Source organism: Clupea harengus, unplaced genomic scaffold (assembly GCF_900700415.2).
Source record: "Clupea harengus unplaced genomic scaffold, Ch_v2.0.2, whole genome shotgun sequence".
NCBI lineage: Eukaryota > Metazoa > Chordata > Actinopteri > Clupeiformes > Clupeidae > Clupea > Clupea harengus.
In genome coordinates, this window is record NW_024879927.1 from 6,026 (window position 1) to 26,927 (window position 20,902).

Genomic DNA, 20,902 nt, shown 5'->3' on the forward strand with positions numbered 1-20,902 from the left:
GGCCTTTGCCTGGGCCTCATATAATTGCAAGGAATGTTTCTTGGGTTAGAAAAACACCCCTTGGGTAGTCAAATTCTGCACTTGCCCCCTGCCTAGTAGCAGTTGCTATAGACTCTGGAATAATCTGAAAGTGTTTAATTCAATTTGGGTTAAAAACTTTCCTTTGTGTTTCTGCTGATCCTTTCTAATTTAGCTGAATCTATAATAATATGTATACTTCACTGTTAAATGTTGTGTTTGGCTAGATATAGTTTGAAGGCATGGTGAGAGGTAGGCGATCACATTTAGCACGTTAAGCCATTTTGCATGTGTGTGATTTGTGAGTGATTTGTGGTACTTGGCAGAATAAGAGGCAGATGAAATACCATTCTGTATTTGTGCATTAGGATCTGTGCTACTGGTGGGGAATGAATTAGTACAGTACTCAACCCTCGAGAGTTTACCAAAATGACTTCACTGGATTAGAGAGACACACAATAAAAGATTGACAGCAACACATTTGATAAAACATTTCTTTTTTAAAACTGTATTACTTAAATATAAAACTTTTCCCATGAAGATCAGGGTTCATAAAGAACAAAATAAAAATACAAAAATCCCCACAGAGAGACAAAGATAGAGAGACTAAAACAAAAAAAGAAAACCAACAACAAGCTGGTGGGAGAGTCTCTTCTCTCCCGCAGCAGGGAGGCGAGCAGCCTGAGCTGCTGGCTGGAGAGCAGGGAGTGGGCTGGGATGACGCCGTGACTATAGGAGGACTGCTGGTTCACACCCAGCCACACCACAACCATTTTCAAAAAGGAAAACTGTGGCAAAGTGGATGCACAAACCAACAAACAAAAGAATATTAAAAAAAAATTAAAATAAAAAAATAAAAAATCAACCAGACCTACCAGCTTCATAAAACCAAATCAGACCAATCAGGATCACAAGTTTGAATTTACAGCCATTCTGAGAAGGCGGTGTAGCGTAGCCAGTCGGCACTCCTCCTCCTACAGTACAAGTTAATGCTCGCGCCTGCACCTCAGCCTACACGACAGAGACACACACACACACACACACACACACACACACACAAACGCACACACACAGACAGGCAAACAGACATACGGTAGCACAGGCACACAAACACTCACATAACTCACTCACATCAACGTCTACAGCAACTGTGCAAAAGGTCTTTGGTAAATCAAATTAATTTGAGAGTGAGACAAAGAACAAAACACTAGCCATGACTGAGATGGTAATACAATCTTCTAATATACATACTCTCAGTCAAGTACTGTAAAACAAGACTGCATATTAAAATAAATTAGACAGAGGAAACAAAGGAATTGGAGATAGTAGATCCAGCAGTTTTGTTCACATAAGTCAATAATAAAACAGTGTTATTTCCAATTTCCAAAACCATACAAAAACACATAGGCCCTTAATGATAATGTTAAGCATTGTAATGTATCCCCCCCTCCCCTAAAATTAACTATTTGTTCATGTATCTCTCTGTAAACATTCACAAATAAAAAAAATACATTAAAACCCAATACCACGGCTCAAAATCAACAGCCCTTCTAGGATGAATATCAATACCTAAATACCATTTCACACAACTGTTTGAAATTAGCCATCGGTGTACTTCCCTCAGATACACCGCATTACTAAACATTTTGTATCTTTGATCAATAACATAAAAAAAATAAAATAAACAATCTTAATGACTTCGTTGCTAGTCCCACATACATTTACAGGCTTCTTTTCAGATGTTGTTCTGCATTGTTAAAAAAAAAATGATGATGACTATTTGATGATGTGCTCATGTTTGTGAATGTTGGTGTGTGTTTTATCTTTTTAAGTTATTTCCAAAATATATCCATGGTAAGTCTCTTCTGTAAAAATAAATTAGGTAGTTTTAAAAAAAAAACACCATTTCAGGAGTCAGGCCCTCCTTGTCCTTGCAGAGATCATTCTGTCCTCGATGATCCATTGTCTCCCAGTTTGTGGAAAGTCTGATCGTTCTTTTCGAACCACAGTTCAGCCAGCTGCTGTGTTGAGGCGTGTGAAGACGCCTTGGAACCCAGACACATTTTATACTGTTTGGGGTCTAGGTTGGGGTCACATAATACAGGATGGTGAACGTGCACGATGCCAGTGTCAACGCTGCGGAACTGTTTAAGTCCTGACTGGACAAACTTGTTGAAGAGGTCCACGTCCTCCAGGCCCCAGCCCTGTATGGAGACGTCAAAACCACCAGCTTTCATCAGGTCCCCTCTATGTACACACACGATGCCGTAACCATAGTGTCTCCACAAGCCTGTTTTGGTGGTAAAAACATAGTGGTTGTCACTAGGAACCTTTCCGGCATGGACAACTTTCGGGTCATACTGGCTGAAGATGATTGGGAAGTAAGTTTGCTCGCCAAGCTTGGTGTTGTCCCGGCAACGCTTCATGAAGTCGGCAGTGAACAGCAGGTCCACGTCACAGTAGAAGAGCAGCGAGTCATTGAGAAAGTGGGCAGAGCCGACCTCCAGGGCCAGAGCTCGGGAGAAGGGCCCGGACACGGGCTTGATCTCCATGTCGGCCCGTGGGTACTTCACATGATACTCTCTCATGAGCTCCACCTGCCGCACGCGCTCTGTGATGTTGTCTGTGGTGAAGAGCAGGAGGAGGAGCTTGACGTTCTGGTTGGGAACGAGGCAGACCTTCTCGAAGTTGGCCATGAAGCGGACGAAGATCTCGTACCGGCCTGAGAGCGGCACCAGGATGTTGATCTTTTCTTCTTTGGGCTCCTTCTGCTCTGAGCCAGAGCTGCCCAACCTGAAGGGCACCAGCATCTTGAGGGAGTTTGACAAGAAGGAAAACGAGTCTGATTCATGGTTGATGCGGCTCGCCAGGTCTTTGGCATCCATCTCCTCCTCCTCCTGGAACTGGATCTTGCTAAAGGTCTGCTGCAGGTAAGCGTGCCTTCGGACAGGCACAGTCATGCTCTTGCCCTTGTGCTTCTTGTAGAGTAGCAGCAGGTCCAGCACGTACTCGGCTCCATACATGGGATTGACCCGCCGGTATCCATACTGGATCTCCTTGAAGTCGATGACCCGACCGCGAGTCTTCGCGTTGGCGTTGATCATCTCCATCACCTGCATGACGATATCGTCCAGGGCCACCTTTTGCGAGGCATCCATACCCCGGCGTGGTGGCTGGCCATCTGCAGAGGTGAAGATGTACTTGCCCGTCAGGAACTCCCACTCCAGAACATCCTCGCGCTGCCGTGGATGGAAGCGCATGAACGACGGGGCCATGCCCAACTGAAGGTCCTCCCGGCGGACCTCTGTGTTGGAGAGACGGCTCATCTGGACAATCTCACGGTGCAGCTGGATGGTGCGGTGGCGCAACTCAGCAATTTTCCTGCTCAACATGTAGCTGTGCAGGCGGTACTGGTAAGGAGGGTTCTTGTTGGGGTGCAGAGTGATGGCGCGATGGATTTTGCTGTTGTGCAGGTCCCGAATGTAGCCTTTCTTGTTGGGCTCATAGTTCTCATAGAAAAGCTGCTGCATCTGGAAAATGAGAAAAAAGGGAGAAGTCATGAGTTAGGTGTTGCCTCAGTATACCCAACTAAAAACTCTGTGGGAGCACAAAAAATAAAACACAATCCAGAAACAAACACCATATCAATCAACAACAATGACCAGTCAAAATCAACTTTCAAGCCTTGGGAGGATAAGTTTCCATTTAGTCATGACCTTGAAAGTCAGTCAGTCTCATAGACAGCCCACATGGTTTTGGCAAAGGATGCTGGTGTCTCAGTGGGCTCTGAGAAGAGAGAGAAACACGCTGTGCTGGTTGAGTGCTGTGCCAATGTGCCAGGTCTGGCTGTCCAGAGACCAATCCCTGTCCAGCTGAGAGGATGGACTGGCGGCCAGCCTTCAGGATGTTCCAGCCGTTCTGCTGCCATTAAGACTCCCATAATTACCTGACCTATGCTACGGCAGTTGCTACTGCTGCTTTGTTATGGGGTACAACTCATTATGATGATTTCTTCAGAGTCATTGACCCGGCACAACTGCTTTCAGCTAATGCATTTTCTTGCCAAAGTTAATAGGCTGTGAGGTCGGATAAGGTTTGGAAAGAGGTGTACATTTTGTTTTAGGTGGGGGGAAAAAGCCTAAAAAAAGGCTGAACTGCCAACAAGATACCACATCCATCCTTATGAGCTGTCTTTCTAGGTTTTCGTCATTTTAGCGTCTATCTGAAGTATAACACCAGACAAATCATCAAACTGTAACTGTACAAATAGAGTTAGTGAACTTATCAAACTGAAAACAGGGGATATAGATGACGAGCATAAATCTGGCAAAGAGGATGCAAACACGGCAAACTAAAACTGCCCATGAATAAATCTGGACTGAGCAAAGTTAACGGCTTCCACACTGATACCATTGTCTCCCGGGGTTCTTTAGCCTACACAAATAAATTACAGCAAGGCCAAGGGTGCTTTACGCCAGGAGATAAGACCGTGAAGTATACTTGGGTGAAAGTATCGGGCTGCTCTGTGTTCTGTCAGGCTAATCAGTGTTTGCACTGATCTTTTAGAGAAGCTTGCCTATGTGATTTAACTTCAGAGAAAGCAAGGCCAGAAGCATGGCCAGGGTGCCCTGTAGTCCCCTCTGAGGAAGAGCCTTCAGTGGAGTTACATCCATGCATCAAGTCGTCAAATTTATAGGGATCACAGTTGGCATTTGCCTTGAGGTCTAGCCATACCTGATGCAACCACTTGAATTATGCCATGCAGGCTTACATAGAATGGTAAAAAGAAGGTGGTGTTGTTGGCTTAAGACAATATGGTGAACTCTGTCTTTACAGGTTCTTCAGGACATGGCAATGCCACGTCCTGACATAGATAATATACAAGACTCATGCCAACACATACACACTTCTTTTCTATACACACACACCCAACTACAGATGTTCACAGAAATGAACAATACTGAATATTTTAATCACCACCAGTTGGAAGCACAGCTGCTGTTGTAGTGCTCAGTTCCCGTTTTAAAAAGGACAGAATGCCATGCCATGACGCTGAAGCCTTTGAAGTACTCCCTGGTGTGTGTGCTGATTTATTGATTACAAAAACACTGCAGATTACGCATACATTTTGGGCTTTATTATTTGCTGGTGATGCCTCAAAAGGTATCTGCAAGTGCTTTTCTTTCCCTCTCCCTCACTGTGTCTGTGTCCCAGTGTGTGCGCATGTCTGTGGCTTGTGAGTTATTGTCCGGGGACATTAGTTTCTGCTGAGTCAACCGCAGTCCTGCAGCTCGGCTGCCATGCCATCCATCAGGAGGATGCAGAGTAGGCATGAGAAGCAGGAACTGGGCCAGTGGAGACGTACGCCATGCTTGCCAATGCTTGGCCACAGAGCGCCAAGCTGGAGCTACCGCCAACCGGGAGGGCTCATGGCAAATATAATTGAAGGCACCATTATGTTAACCTAATTGGCCCGGTTGCAGTTACAGTGTACCGCTTCCAAACCTGATGGCTTTAATCGCAGTGTTCCAGAGAAGGCAGGAAACCCGTCTGTCAAGACAAGATTCTCATTGAGAGACAGATGAAAAGCTTTCATTGTGAGCACTGGGGAGGCACTATATTGTGTTTTTTGTATCTAAAAAAAAACAAATGTCCTTGAAATGTCCCACATACATCCCCAAACCTCAGTGTGGGATACTGGCCAAGGATATGTTGAGAACCAGATGAGCCAAGCTTCTTCAGAGCTTCCCTCAGGTATTGGAATAGGCCCAGTGTGGGAATGGCACACAATAAGAGCAACTGGAAGACATTTAGTCGTTTAGAAAGTCACAGGGAGGCCTGGATCCATTCATCGGGGGGATTTACCTAGTCAAGGTCCATGTTAGGTTTTATAAGACTACTGTACATAGCTATCAGCCCATTCCACATGTCAGAGAAAGGATGATACAAGATAAAAAAGTTAACTGTGACTTCCTGCAATTGTAGGAGAGGCCTCATGTGAAAATAATTTCTTCCATCTTTTCAAACCTATAAAAGGAGTGAGAGCTGATGTTCCACACGTGTTCATGTAGCCCACTCTCCAAATGCTCTCGTGACTAGTGTCTCCTGACATTTCTTTGTTGCTTTATATATCTTTTTACTGTTACAGCTACCAGCATGAAAGTAAAACATTCAGACTGCTATTCAAAGTCAGCTGATCCATCAGGACTCCTGCGGTTATCAAACACATACGATTCCTTTGTTAGAGATCTTTGCCTCAAGTGAGATCTGACATATCCTCGAACATATTTTTCTTTAGAAAAATGGAGTTGTCAAGATTCTTGGTTGTTGAAAAGTAGCTAGATAAACTGACAGAGACGAGCCTTTGGCCTGAAGATAACAGTGGCTTGGGATGACGAGAACAGATTTCAAATAGCAGAAAACACAAGCAAATAAACTTGGCGGCTGCTTGTCGCAGCCCAGAGTCAGGATATGAGCAAGGGCAGAGCGCAGGATATTAAAGGCCAGGATGAATCAGAGGATGGCAGGAAAGAGCCCAGCGCTGGATCAACGCCCTGCTTCACATCAAGTGGCTGCTGGAGATACCTTAAGCCCATTTGCCAGTAGGGATACATATTCATATTCCAAATACACATCCCGACAGAGGACTAACGGTTTGAAATACAGAAATGCTCAATTTCTCTTCCTTCTGTGACTCACTCTTCTTCACTCCAACAACTCCTATACCCTCTGCCACTGGTCCATTAACGGGGGCTTCCAGGTGATTGCCAAAATAAGTAGGCGTAAATAACAGCGATTTGACAGACCGTCAGAGCGGTGCACCATCAAACTCCAGGATGCCTGGGCCTGTGCCGACACGCACTCCCTCGCAGTTCAGTGGAACGAACGTGAAGGGGGGGGAAAGTACCAGCCTTCCTTCCGCTACAAGCATACATTTGGATGCAAAGCCACACAGCTGAGTGGAGACAGGAAAACAACATAAACGCGTGTTTACTGAAAACGATTGACGCTAATCTCTGGAAGTGCAGACGACACAATCCCTGCAGGCCAACATGTCTGCCAGGGGGTGGTGCGTGGACCACGGTGGGCAAATGAGGGGATGGGAGCTGTTGGCCGACTGTATGAGGGATTAAGCCAGCTGTGCTTCATTTTCCCATGTGTGCAATGTGTGAGTTGAGCGGATCTCTCAGGGCTGACTGACCCTTTGTGTGCTCCCCGAGACTGCCTTCCATCACACTGGGGACTCGGGTTACTGCTTAATCAAGCCCCAGGATAGAGATTACCTTTTAATGAAAAGCCAATGATTAGTCCGTCATTGCCCATGGGCGGGAGCGGTTCATTCAATATCATGGCGGCTGTCTCTGAGCCTCTTGTGTAAAAGACATTCTGACTGACTGATAGGAGGCACGCTCTCGCGGCAGTCAGCTAAATGAAGAAAACCGTGAGGACGCCTACTACACTAATCCCATATTCGAATTGTGACATGAAACATAAAAAAGGGGGATGAGTTTGGGAATCTATAGCATCGCTTAACCTCAATTTATAAATGTACAGGATAAATACAATCCATAGTATTACAAAGTGAACACAACAGATCAGCTATGCCATCTAATATCATGAAGCCATGGTGTTCAATTAAACCGAACAAAAAAACTATTTAAAAGTTAAGGCCACACGCCTTTAATAAAATGAAGTGCATTTTGTGCAACAAAACGAGGTTCAGAGCATGGCTAGATAAATATTTCAGTTGCTAGAGTGACATGCAATCCCACACTAGCATGAGTCAGGGATAATTAATTAAGGAGGGACATTCTATAATATGGCAAGTACGCCAACGTGTCCCTTTCTCACTCAATCAAACCCTCTCTCGGCCACAATCTCATCAGTGCTTCGCACGATATAACGCCATGTTTCGGTCCTGCCCTACAACTGGCTCTACTCAGTCCTCCCCTGGCCGTGTAATGAACTGATGAATAAATCAAGCAGTTATGCACAGGGCCCGACTCGGGGAAGAGGACTGTAGTTGAGAGATCTATTACACAGACACAGAGATCCTTCACCCCGCAGAGATCAGAGATCCGGTCTGTCCTTCTGCGATGAAAGTCTTATCACTCGCTGCCGCCATATGAATGCCATTCCAATTACAGCAGTGTGATGACTGCAATGATGGGGCAGGAATGTGAAAAATGCTTGTGTGGCTTCAGTAATGAGCAGACAAGGGAAGGTCTCTTATTTTCTACAGCAGATGTCTTTTTTAAAACATTCAACTGTAGCATGGCATGATGTGCATGGTAGAATGAGGGACAGAAAGCAAGTGTGAATGATAGACAGAGGCAGAAACAAAGCAAGACAGAAAAAGTATGACACAGAATGTATGAGACTTCGCGCGACTAGCTTTGAGGCTCTAACATTAGGATTTGCTCCACTTCTCAAAATGAAGGACACTGGCAGTCAGGCACATGTGGAGCCCGGCCCTGGACTTGAAAGCCAACAGGCTGGAGACGTCGTGGCCAGCACCACAGCTCCTGGCTATACCACCATCTCCACCCAGACACGCCCTTGCTGTCTGGTCTGGCCAGGCAAAACCCGACTGACCTACTTCCAACTAGCCAATCTACTCCCACCATCTCAAGTCATGGCACATAACCAGATCCCAAATTAGGCAAAAAAAAATAGGAGTCCTGGCTCATTCAATATTTACAAAATACGACATCATGAATAAGAAATTAAACCCCCTTTTCATATCACCCTTTCCTGAGTCCCAAAAGGAGGAGGAAGAGGGTTTCTCACAAAAGATAGACTGTTATCTTCGCAACAGGATGAAAGCATGTGTGAAACGCACTGTAAAAAAAGAAGACAGAAAGCCCCTTTCCTTTTCATAAAAGGCCGCTGTCGATCTGCTATTGATTTTCCTGACACCGATGCCTTTGAGAGCTGTGAGAGAGAAAGGAGAGTCTCCGCTTGCCTTCGGAGGTCGATGAATAGGGTCAGATGTGGGTGGAATGGGAGAAGAGGGGACAAAAAAAGTCTACAAAAATCAAATTCTAATCTTATCTAGTGCCCGTGGCACTGAAAAAATAAAATACAACAGAGTGGCGATGTTCACGGATGAGAGGGAGAGGGCATGTCATATAGCCCTCATGCCCGCCTTCTCTTAAACATGCAGTGCCCCAGGGCTTGGCTTCAGAGCTACGACACTCGTTCTGCCAGCTCACACAACACCACAGCTGGGGTCACGTCAACCCCGGAGCTCCCCTTTACCACCCCCACCCCCCTCCCCCGGCTCACACAGCCACAGAGTCCTCTGGGTGGATGGGAAGCTGATAAGATAGAGTGACACTTTCCAGCCTGATAGGCAATTCAAACATGCTGGGCAAGTTCACATCACACACCCACACCGCAAAAATAAACTCTGCAAAAACCTGTTGTCCGTCAGACTGAACAATGGAGCTGGTCTAAGGCCAAGGAACACTTGTGTGGTGGCATCATTTGGTGTGCTGGAAAAGTGAGGGTTTGTATAAATGTTGTCGGGCAAAGTTTCTTATGTGAATTGAGCCTGACTCGCTAAATGCAATATGAATGATTGTGCAGCCCTGGAGAGTAGGCCTAGTTGCTGTCAGCACAACCCTAAACACATGGTGTTGAATATCTACCCTTGGCACTGAAGATACGGACGAAGCAGACGGCTGAGCTACAGAAAAGACAGGAAATCTAATGGAGTACCTAATGGCTGACAAAAATATGTTTTTTTTTTAAACAAAAAAGAGAAACTAGAGAAAGAGAAAATAACCCACATGGGCCGTTATGAGCCTCAAACGATATACTTGCTTGAGAAATAGAGAAGAAAAGTGTTTTATGTGTTTCTAGATGCTATCAGACATTCTTTCAATGCAAATCACAAGGTGTACACACCCTTCTATAAATCAAGGCTTTCCTCATGATGCATAATACAAAAGCTAAACCGAACACTAAAACTAAATAAAAACGAAACTAAAACTAGTCAATTCCGCAAAAAAAAAAAAAAAAACTAGTTAAGCACTCAGGCAAACTAACTAAAACTAAGCTGAAACCAAACGAAAAAATGTAATGAACATAAAAATTTAAATTTAAAAACTATAATAACTCTATGAGTTCGCATTTGTTACCAGCAACCAAGTTTAGACTCTTACAGCCTGTTTTAAAAACACCCAGCATAGAGATAGAAGGGGCACAACAAAGACAAACTGTCCCAATGCCTTAATGAGGCAGTGCATTGATGATTATGCAATAATCACCACTTTCAATTGGTAAAGGCCGGAGCCGTCATTGCAGCGTTATTGAAGTTCTGCTGCCTTCAAAAAAGCAACAAATCAACATGTTCAGAGATTCTTAGCCAGGGACACTCTGTGCTTCTGTGCTTGCTTTGCCTCATGGTGCAGAGAAAAGGCGTCCATCTGTAAATGATAACTTTGACAATCATCAGGACCCTGCAGACTGCCAATTAAGTTGGATGATCTTCAAATGTGGGGTCACTCTAGTGACTTTTGGCAAGTCATTCTTCACCCAGATATGCCTAGTGCCACACCATACGTACTTCATAACTTAAAGTAACACTATGCAATCATTTGACACTTTTTGAGGTAAGGTTTTATAGGCAACTAGTGTTGGTACCATCCTCAAATTCATTTTGACAGCATGTGGTCAAGGACAGATAAACACCTGTGTCTTCCCCACTAGCCATCTAAGATATGCCCTATGTAGTTCTGTGTACTGGGCTGGAACACAATGCAAAAATGGAAGAAAAGCTTTCACACGCATGACATTGCCAGCTATACTGCCAAAAGACACCAGTTAGTGTGTTGGCAAGCTTCTATCATTGTCAGCTGGTCTGTTGGGGATGTTTGCAATGTTTTTGCATGCCTTTTAGGTAGTTAGCTTACTACCGTAGTTTTGGAACAGAACTCCGTATTGCTGCTTTAAAAGTAATTCTTAAAGTAAAGCAATTTCAAAAGAGAGGATAGTATATGATCATTTAACACCATCTGAAACCATCCTTGAAGAATTATGTTCTGGATTTAACACAAAAGACGTTAAGGGTTATATCTGGTCATCTGATTTTCCTCCAGGATTCCTGAGGCTTCAGGCTGAGGCAGATGTATGATAAGCCTAGGAGGGCTGGCAGAGAACTGTTGTGCAAGAGACTCAGAGGGCGCTGAGCCCCTGAATCAGCCGGGGACAGAGAAGGACTAAACCCCTGCCAAAGATGACTAAAACTCTTTTCTAAAAGTATGAAACCTTCCATGCTACTTTACTCTTGTACATCTGTCCAACCTCAAGGTGTATTGACCTTGTGTCAATACAAGGGACCATATTCTGTTATCGTCACCCACAAGAGTATTAAATTATGACTGTCAAAACATGGCAGCTGTTTACAAAGGCGGTCATCATTTGGAATTATGTAGGGTTACTCCCTCGGTTCTTTGTTTGCCTAAAGTTGAGTAGAAGATTCACAGGAGGGGTGTGATGACAAATTAGCAAAACTATTGAGGGGAAGATGCTCCCTCGGCTATATACTGAGTATTAAGAATAGATGGAGAACTGGTCTAGTTGGAAAGTCAATGCAATCAATGCAACCTTTACCTATTAGTCAACTCTTTGAGCCTAGGGTGGCGCATGAACAAAAGACATTTCTATAAGCCGACAGGTAGATATTTGGTAAATCCTGTTTTCCAGTAAACACCGGTAGTCATTCTAATTATGAGCAGTTTCACCTTAAGCCCATCATAAAGCAACCTTACACCCACTGGAAATGTTCCAGATTTCCTGGTTCTACACGAAATTCTTCATCAATCATCCTCCAAAAGAGTGGTGAGGGTAAAAGTTCAAAACACAATTCCGCAAAGTATTTTTCTGCAGGGGTTCTTGCACACAACAATCATATTGGTGAAGCCATTCCCACGCAAAGTATGTGCAGAAAAGCAGGTTTTTGGAACCGGTCCCAGCTATGGGGCTGACGTGTCCTTCTAAGAAACAAAGTGAAACAACGAGTTACAACAACCATAAACCTCCTTCCTATACGCTGCCGAAGCCCGATGCAGTGAATTGCATGTCAAATGTGTCCAGTGTTGGGGCGGCCTCTCCCCAAGCAGTTTGGAAGAGGAACAGAGAGACGTACCACAGGCCTCCACCCCAACCCCCACCCTCCATCTCTAAAAATACCCCGCGGGAAGGAGGATCAGGACGGGAGGAGGCCACTAGGGACTTTTCCCAGAGGTTGGCTGGGGCACATAGAGCTGTGCCATCACTGGACAATGCAATCACGCACCGTGATGCATATTGTGATGCATTTTCTGAGATGGACTGTATGGCTCACGCACATGGGCCCCCCATATGAACACGTATAGTGACCTGCATGTGTTGTGTATTCACACAAAACACATAAACACGCCTATATGTTCTGACCTCACGAGACTTGAAATTGTGAAATTGTGTTTTGACCTTTTACCCTCACCACTCTTTTTTTTACTGCGAGTTGTGTGAGTGATGGGTACTGACGGAGAAGGATGGTAAAGGAACAAGGTGCCCTTACTGGCTTTCCAAACAGTCCCAAACAATGTGCTAAAAATAGCCAATTAAAGTTTCACCACTCCAGATTTCCATAAATGGGACCTGGTCAGAGCAACAAAAAAGCCAGGCTGTACTTATTCTCAATATGAAATACACTGTTAGGACCTGACAAGTCCATTATTATCGTCTGTCTGGTTTCAGAAAAGGGAAGAACCTGTAAATAAAATGTCCCTAAGCTTCTAAGGACTGGAATTAAAAACGCCCCTCTTTGAAACAAAAGTAGAAAGGCACCGATATTGGCTGTTTTTTCCTCTTTATTGACTACCGTAATTGGGTTACAGCCTCTATGGCAGTCTGCAACATACTTGCGGAATCCTCAGTGGTCTGTTACCGTGGCATTAAGGCGTGCCACCAGAGCAAAAGCAGTGAGGACAGGAACTGCACCGCGGGCACGGCTAGCCCTGTGAATCAACTTTATACACAACTCACAAGTCATTAAACACAAAAACAAAATAGTAGGCCAGTTTTTAAGTAAAGCTGCCCAACACATATAATCATGGGAATCACGGATCTAAACAACTCAAGACTTCAGAGCTTTTGGACACCCTGCTCTTTTTCTAAAAGCTTCCAAGTGTAAACTAAAAGGCATGGAGGAAGAAGGCATAGAGGAAGAAGGCAAGTGCTGCAGCCACTCCCTTCAACAAAGCAATTCTACTGCTGTATTAAGAGCAGTGAAGGAACACCCCAACACACAGATTAACAAAAGACGTTATTCAGAGAATACAATGGAGACACTTACTTTGATTTGTTTTCATAACTTTAACTATGCAACACCAGGTGACAAAGTGCCAAATAGTTAGACCATATTGACAGTGAAGCACTATTCATTCTGCTATGTGTGGATATATTGACAAGTGTCATTTGTTTTCGGAAAGCCTTTCCTTTCAGAGTCAAGAAAGGCCACATCTGGGATCTGCAACCACCACGCGCCCTGCCTGTGTTTCCAATGAGCTATTTACTGGCACTGCGCCAGGGTGCCGTTGACTGTTTGTCATGATCAATAGGGGGACCTGCCGGAGGATTTGCCACAGCAACTAAGAGCTTCAGCTTTTTCATATGGATAACAAAAGAGCCAAGCAACTGAATGGCAGCCCTTGAAATGCTCTCTACTGGGTAATACGTACATGAGTTTTTCATTCTTTAATTGGAAATTTATGCATGCAATTTCACCTCTGACTGGGATACAAAAACAAACATGTGAAAACACTCTGGGTGCTGTGAATTCCGTGTTCATCTGGAGCAATCCACCAAGTCTATTTCCAAGATGCACAGATTCACCCTGGCATGTGGAGAGCAGCATGAAATGTCCTGGAAAGTGCTGGAAATAGTGGTGCAGCTCCTGCTTTTCTGACTCCCTGAACAGGTTTGCACAATGCTGGGGGTGAGAGGTCAGAGCTGCGCCTGTTCTAAGTAGTAAGGGGGAGCAGAAGTTCAGGCACGCAGGCACCGGTCATCACCTCAGAAAGTCCTGAATAGATGGGGGAGGCTGACGATGCCTGGGGGACAGGGAGGGCCTAATTACAGCCTGGCCCCCCATTTGATCCTGCCGGCCCAAATTAGCGGGCAACACAGGTAGCAGAACAGCTGGAGAGGCCCGGCAGAAGCCAGATGTAAGAGCCCAACAGGTGCACTCTGGGAAAGATCCAGGCTGTTGCTCAGCACCCAGCGCGATGGGTTTGTGATTTGATGATGTCTTCATCTAGCACTTCTGTTTGTAATAACAGGAATGAGAGACATGCAGTGTGAGAGACAGACAGAGAAAGATGGATTGACAGATGGAAAAGGAACAGAACAAAAACCAAGAAGTAGAAAACGCAGTTGAGAGTAGGAGTAGAGAGAGAGAGACATAAAGACACAACGGATCAAACACCACTTAAGACAGAGAAGAGGAATCAGGGAGACAGAAGCAGAGAGGGTGGGCATCAGAGGACAGACAGAGAGAGAGAGTGTGAGAGAGAAATAAAGAGAGGAAGAGCAATCGAGTGTGAGAAAGAGAGAAAGAGAGAGAGAGAGGTCTAGGCTGAACTAAGGCTGACAATACAGATGGTGGCAGCTGCTAAAGCGGTCATGGCAAAGGGGTTAGACTGGTGTAGACAGGCTGCCAGTAAAGGATTTACAAAGCTTTCCCCTTATTCCGAGGAGCTGGGAAAAAAAAGCCAGACTCACATGGCCTCTCCTACCCTTCTGTCCTGCTCAGCCCAGCTCCTCAGCCCAGCACACCACAGCCTGCCTGGTCAGACAGCGCTGGAGCTGGCAGAATAAAGAACCCTGGGCAAAATCACTGACAACTAGGCAACATGAAAAACGCCTACACAAATAATTGATTTGACATTTGTTCTCTACACCTCCCAAGTTTCCAACTGTGGTTGTTGTTAGCAGGAGTGTCTCAGAGCACCTGACTCCATGCTATGGCGCGAGGCAAAAGTCTAATTAATTGTATTTATTAAGCTTTAGTTAAACCCAGTGGAAGAGCAGCGCAGCACAATACGCCTCCCACTGTGCTCATTGAACTAGCAGCGACGGCACTGGCACGCAACTAGATAAGCTCTTTTAAGGCGCTTTCTTGGGGCCAGACCATTTTCACCTTCCTAAAGGTTAATTGCAAATTTAATTCGTTGTAGCATGGAGCCCCCTAAATGAAAAGCGGGGTGTAAGCGATCCAGAAGCGAAGGCTCCCACTGGAGCTAGCAGCGGTGCCGGCTGCATTATCAGAACAGGCAGGAAGTGTTTAAGCTCCCAACTCCACACGGCCAGGAACCTATTATAAACGCCACTCAGCTCTCACTGCCAATGAACACTGGCTTGATGAAAAGGGAAGTCACTATTCATACTTTTGAATTCAACCACACTTGAGAAAACTGGGAAGAAAACAAAAACGAAACATCAAGTTAAAAAAAACAACTAGCTTACATCTAAAGAGGGAGGCTTCCTTCCGCCGTTTTAAGAGCTAAATGTGTGTAAACAGGAGGAGGTTTGCATGCCTCATTAGCACAAGAGAGTGCTGATATTTTGACAGATAAACTTGGACAAAACGCAATTAGCTGGAATGCTCAGGGATGTGAGAATCTCATTTATCGGTTCTCCTTGAATGCTTCTAAAGCATTATGCTCGCAAGGGAAGGCAAAGTCAAGGCACTGTGATGCACAGTTGTCTGTCAAGCAAAAGATCTCTTGGACACACCTACAGACACACAACATTTAATGGTGCCTGCGCTCGAAGATAATTCAGAGCTTGGGTAAATGCACAGGAAGACAAACAATGTTAAGGTCTTCCTCACTGACACTGACAGCATCCAACATCGCTCTCATCCCAACACAGCTCCCTCCGATCTGATCTATTTGATTTAGCCTGCCCTTACTTCAGCTTCAGAGGCCAGGCCTATTAAGCCAGCGACAAGACACCCAGTAAATCTGTCTAGCCAGTGTCCGAGACAATTCCCTCTATATCTCAGGAGAAATCATTTGGATTCAGACCACGAGATGTGGTGGCACTTGTCCCATCCATCTTACTGTCAGAGCACAGAGTGCTTCTCGGGCGCTAGTTCCGTCATCTTAAAACCAACACGCAGGGCAGACTACAGCAGAAGAGTGCCACAGACACCTCTACCCTAACCCGCTGACAGAGTGGTATCATTCTATTTTAAACTGCCCTCGAGAGCCCATTTTTCCATTCAAATAAAACATACTAGACATCATGGTGACTGGTCCCTTGCTTGTTGCTGCTGGCGCAGTTTGTTTCCAGCTGCCACGCAGCCAGACTGGTGAGGGAGAGATGGAGAGGGATAACACAGTCTGCTCACTCCGAAACCAGAAGCATTTTCTCTGTGCCGGTGACTTCCAGTGACTTTTCATCACATCAAGGTAATTAGGTTCCAAATAGCAGAGTCATCCTGCCCCTAAACATTCCAGCTTTTTGCAGAATGTGTCACACACACAAGAGAGGAAGCGATAAGATTCAATAACGTTGCTATTTCTACTTCTGCTTTTCAGTCACGCAGATAGACATGCATACCATCAAAACAGCGCACCACCACACCCACACACAGGAACTGCCGAAAGCAACAGACTTATCAGACTAATGAAGAAACTAGGATGACGTGAAACCCACAAGGGAGTCTGGGGCCTTCTTTAAACAAGCTGAGGTGCTACTCTGCTTCTTTTCCATGATGACTTGCTTCCATTCTACTGCTCACCAGTGTGATTCAGACCGTACAACACCGTCTCCTTTCTGCTCGGTTCCCGCAGCCCAACGGTAAAGGCTTCTGACTCAGAGGGACCCGCGGGGTTGACGCCACAGGGCTGAGGAACATGTCTTAAAGCTTGTCGACACATCACCCATTTTCGAACTCTGAAATTCACTATAACATATCTTCCTCATAGCGCACACACATGCACCCAAACACAACCCTCAGGCTTTTTTATTTTAAAAGGCTTATTTTAAAAGATTCTGTTTCATTTTCATTGGAAATAACTGATTTTTTTCATTCAGGCTAGACTGCCATAAAATATAGGATGATTATACACTGTCTAAATGTACCCCTCGACAGGGAAAGTACAATAAACAGCCACATTAGTGAAATTAAAGATTACAAGGAATGCTGCTTCTGATTTTCAGACAGATGCACATTCAAGCTTTTCAAGTCTGGTCTGGCAATAAAGAAAGCAAGTTCTTTAGCATATACACTTAGTTCTTTTGATAAACTGCTCCCAAGACACTGCTATACTATCAGAATTCAGACACAAGTCACAGAATGTTCACAATATGCCAATAACTTCACAAGTTTCACAATATGCAAATAACGCATCTGGTCGCAAAATAAAGAAACATTCCGAAAGCCTGTCAACTACTGATTGACTTTCAACGCAAGAACATGGATACGTCCAATTCGAAAATATTAGACTTAGCAGTAACAGAAAATAATGAACCTAAGTGGATTAAAAATAAACCATGCAATTTGTCTGGTCTGTTTTTGTTTTTACTGCAGGCTTTCCACCCTAAATGGAAAAGGATGTGAGGGAAGTTATGGGATGCCCCGCAATTCTTAGATGGGATCAAGTATCAGGCCCTGCCTCGTCACATCCAGTGGGATTTGGTGAGACGGCACTTTCCACCGAGGAGAGCAATGAGGAGATGGAAAAAGTGACAGGGCTGTGGGCCCTCCAGGCTCTCCCTACTGGAAAAGGCAGGGAGCAGACAGGCCGAGCGCCAGCGGTGCCACTGAATAGAAGGTGCAGTAGCAGTGCCGCCAGCAGCCGCGACCGCCGCCGGAGTGGTTTCCTGCCTCTCTGAAGCAGGTGCCATGCTGGCAGATTCCTCCGCGGCATATAGGAGTGGGGGATGGTCGGTAATTCAGCCCGTAATGGCTTGACTATTGTGTGTTATGATGTATGCAGACATAAGGTCCTACAACTGACCCTTTAAAGTGTTAGCTCTCTTGTAATAGATCCATGCCATCCATACTGGGTGCGCTGTGGTGGAACAAAAAGCAGATCTGTCTTGCAGCATCACTGTCTCCAACTACCAGTGTGGTTGTCACTGTGTGAGAAGCCTCTGCACATTGTCCACTGGCTCTGTAGTGTGTAGTCATGAGCTCCATTACCCCCTCTCAGCAACTATGGTCTGCACACCCTGGCGTCCCTCTGTACCTCACTGAGGCATGGCAATGACTGTGACGACTAATAGCTTTGTCTTTTCAGTTGCAGCACTGAAACTACACCTCTTGCTCCGCACTGAAAGGGGAAAATAATGACTATCAGATGGGTCTCTGGGAGCTACGGAGACTGCAGCTGTTGCAGCCAGGCAGGCAGGCATGCTAAGGCGGCATGCCCACAGCACTGTAATCTGGAGACAAAAAGCAGCCTGATTTTAGGGCTTTTGGCATGAACGCAGATCTGAAACTTTGGCTTTACTCCTGCCCTGCAAGCACAAAGGTCCACTGGACAGCAGACAATGCAATCCTCCACGCTTCATATTCCTGACACAAGGCCTCTGATTAATTAGATCATGCAGTTATCTTCATTCACAGCACGTGATTGGCAGCTCAGCCAAGAACTGTATCAGACCAACAAGGCCTGCAGAGGACAGATTGGATAGGTACTCTAACCACCCAATCCCCCATATCTGGGTCCATATCTCCACAATTGTGGTGGACCAAATTCAGCGTTAAAATGGGGGGGAGAGAGAGAGAGAAAAAAATCAGGGATATAAATTAAAGCTGACAGAGTGCTGCCAAAGCAGAGGGATATCAGAGTGGTGGCAGGGATTGGGTGGCAGCGGTCACATCCTTCCTGATCTCCTTCTCTTTTTCCCTGCTCTCCCTCGCGGGTTACTGAGGGGAGCAAAGCCTGGGGCCTGGCAAAAAAGTGCAGACGCAAGCAACCTGAGCCGACACAAGGCTTTCACCTGCTCCAGCGCTCAGACAAAGGGATCATTCTGAGCTGCTCCTCGAGAGAAGCCACTCCATCCCCCTCTGGAGAGTGGGCTAAAAGGTCCCCAGGACCCCCTAACACACACACACACACACACACACACACAGGCTTCACTTCAGAGGAACTCTGCATTAACACCCCTACAAACAACCCCCTTAGGGTTACTCTCCTCAGTCTCAAGGAAAAGGTGTGGGGTGCCGGATGAGTGAATCAGGGTGGTGACTCTCACTGTTGTCAGTGTCTCTGGACTGCTTTTGATTGGTGGTGTGGATTGAGGCTTCTGATAGTTGATAGGGTAACTCACCCATGATCGACATGGTAAACTAAGATGATGTCTCTGATCTGCAAATACAACTGTGACCATCACACAACTACAATGAAATATGGAAAATACTAATCCTCTGCAGGAAGGGATTGTTCTATAGCATACAGTCCATATCAGAAGAGCTGAACATTGCTTCATTAGCTGTTAAAAGAGTCATATTTGTCCTTGCTTAAGACAGATGTACTGGGCCTTTCACAGTGAACTATTACTTTCCTAGTCTGCCAAGCTCACAAAAAGAAAATAGGTGAAGAGAATGGGCCAATTCCAAAAGTGAGTGTTATCTCCCCTCATTTTTTATGGTACCACCCATATTAGAATGATGACTGCCCATAGAAACATGGATAAGGAAGATGGGGCGGGCTACCTAGTTATTCAGCCTGCTATGCAAATCAGTACGTGGAATCAACAGAAAAATAAATATGTGCTGTTCCAGGCTGCATTAGGAAAGCAGTGTTCTTCCGAATGTACAGTCTGGTAGTGTCAGTCTGATAGCTAGCCGAAGTCGACCTAGGAGGTCTGTTCGAAAGCGGATATTGGATTGTTAGGTTGTTTTCTGTCACAGTTGGTTATACCGTCAATGATGATATACTTTCACCAACGTTTAGACCCATCAATTTCTACCCAAATAGTAGCTAGCTAGCTAGGTAGATTAACTAACCAACTAGCTAACAACGTTTTATCACTGGTAACTGAATAGAGCTATGATCCTCAGAAGTATCAGAGCTTGATGTGATATAAATGCTAGGTGATTGAGTGATTCAAGCATAAAATCAGGTATTTCTTGAAAATGGAAATTTTCCTTTCACGGTGAGGCTGTGAATGCCAGAAATCAGCCTTTCATTCTAAGGGGTATACATGTGGTGGAAAATAGACATGTAAAAAGGAAACTAAAGCTGTTTTTTGCAACACTAACTCACAGTCTGCAAAATATACTGGCTATATATAGTCCATATAGATATACTTTGACTGAAGTTTGGGATCGTTTACTTTTTTTCTCTTGACATGAAAAATGTTCCATTACTTCTAGTAGCTCGCCAAGGGGGTTAGGAGTTATGAAAACAAAGAGGAACCCCATTAGTGTGCACAGAGCAGCAGGAGGACTTTCCGTCGTTTCCGCCTCCATGTGCCTCCCACAAAGAAAAGGGTTCTGTACCACAACTCTCCGACGGACATTATCCCTTTTGCCTCAGCATGAATGCTATCAAACCATGACAAGGGTAGTCGCTTGTGTTAAATTGCTGACTAGGATGTGCCAAGTTGCTGACTAAGATTATTTTCTTCATGAAACCCTATAGAATTAATAAAAGCTGCTACGGGACAGTGAACACTGGCATGAGCAAACACAGCAAACCTGGGATGGAGGACCACTGATAACCACAGATAATATACAAGGTTGTGACTGCTTGTGTCAGCTTCTAAATTACTGGACTGAAAGCAACAGAGGTTACACACACACACACACACACACACACACTGAAAATGCCATGATAAATAGTTTCAACAAGCTACAATCATCGGACTGAGC

General features: G+C 45.1%; 1 protein-coding gene across 1 annotated transcript in view; it reads right to left on the reverse strand.

Moving 5' to 3' along the window:
* Positions 1 to 510: 510 nt before the first annotated feature.
* Positions 511 to 20,902, reverse strand: part of chsy1 (chondroitin sulfate synthase 1) — a 37,703-nt gene continuing 17,311 nt past the window's right edge. Inside the window, exon 3 of the mRNA XM_042705525.1 lies at positions 511 to 3,548. Within this exon, the coding sequence (XP_042561459.1) occupies positions 1,959 to 3,548 (1,590 nt within the window). The 3' untranslated portion in view covers positions 511 to 1,958. The remainder of the gene's footprint in view (positions 3,549 to 20,902) is intronic.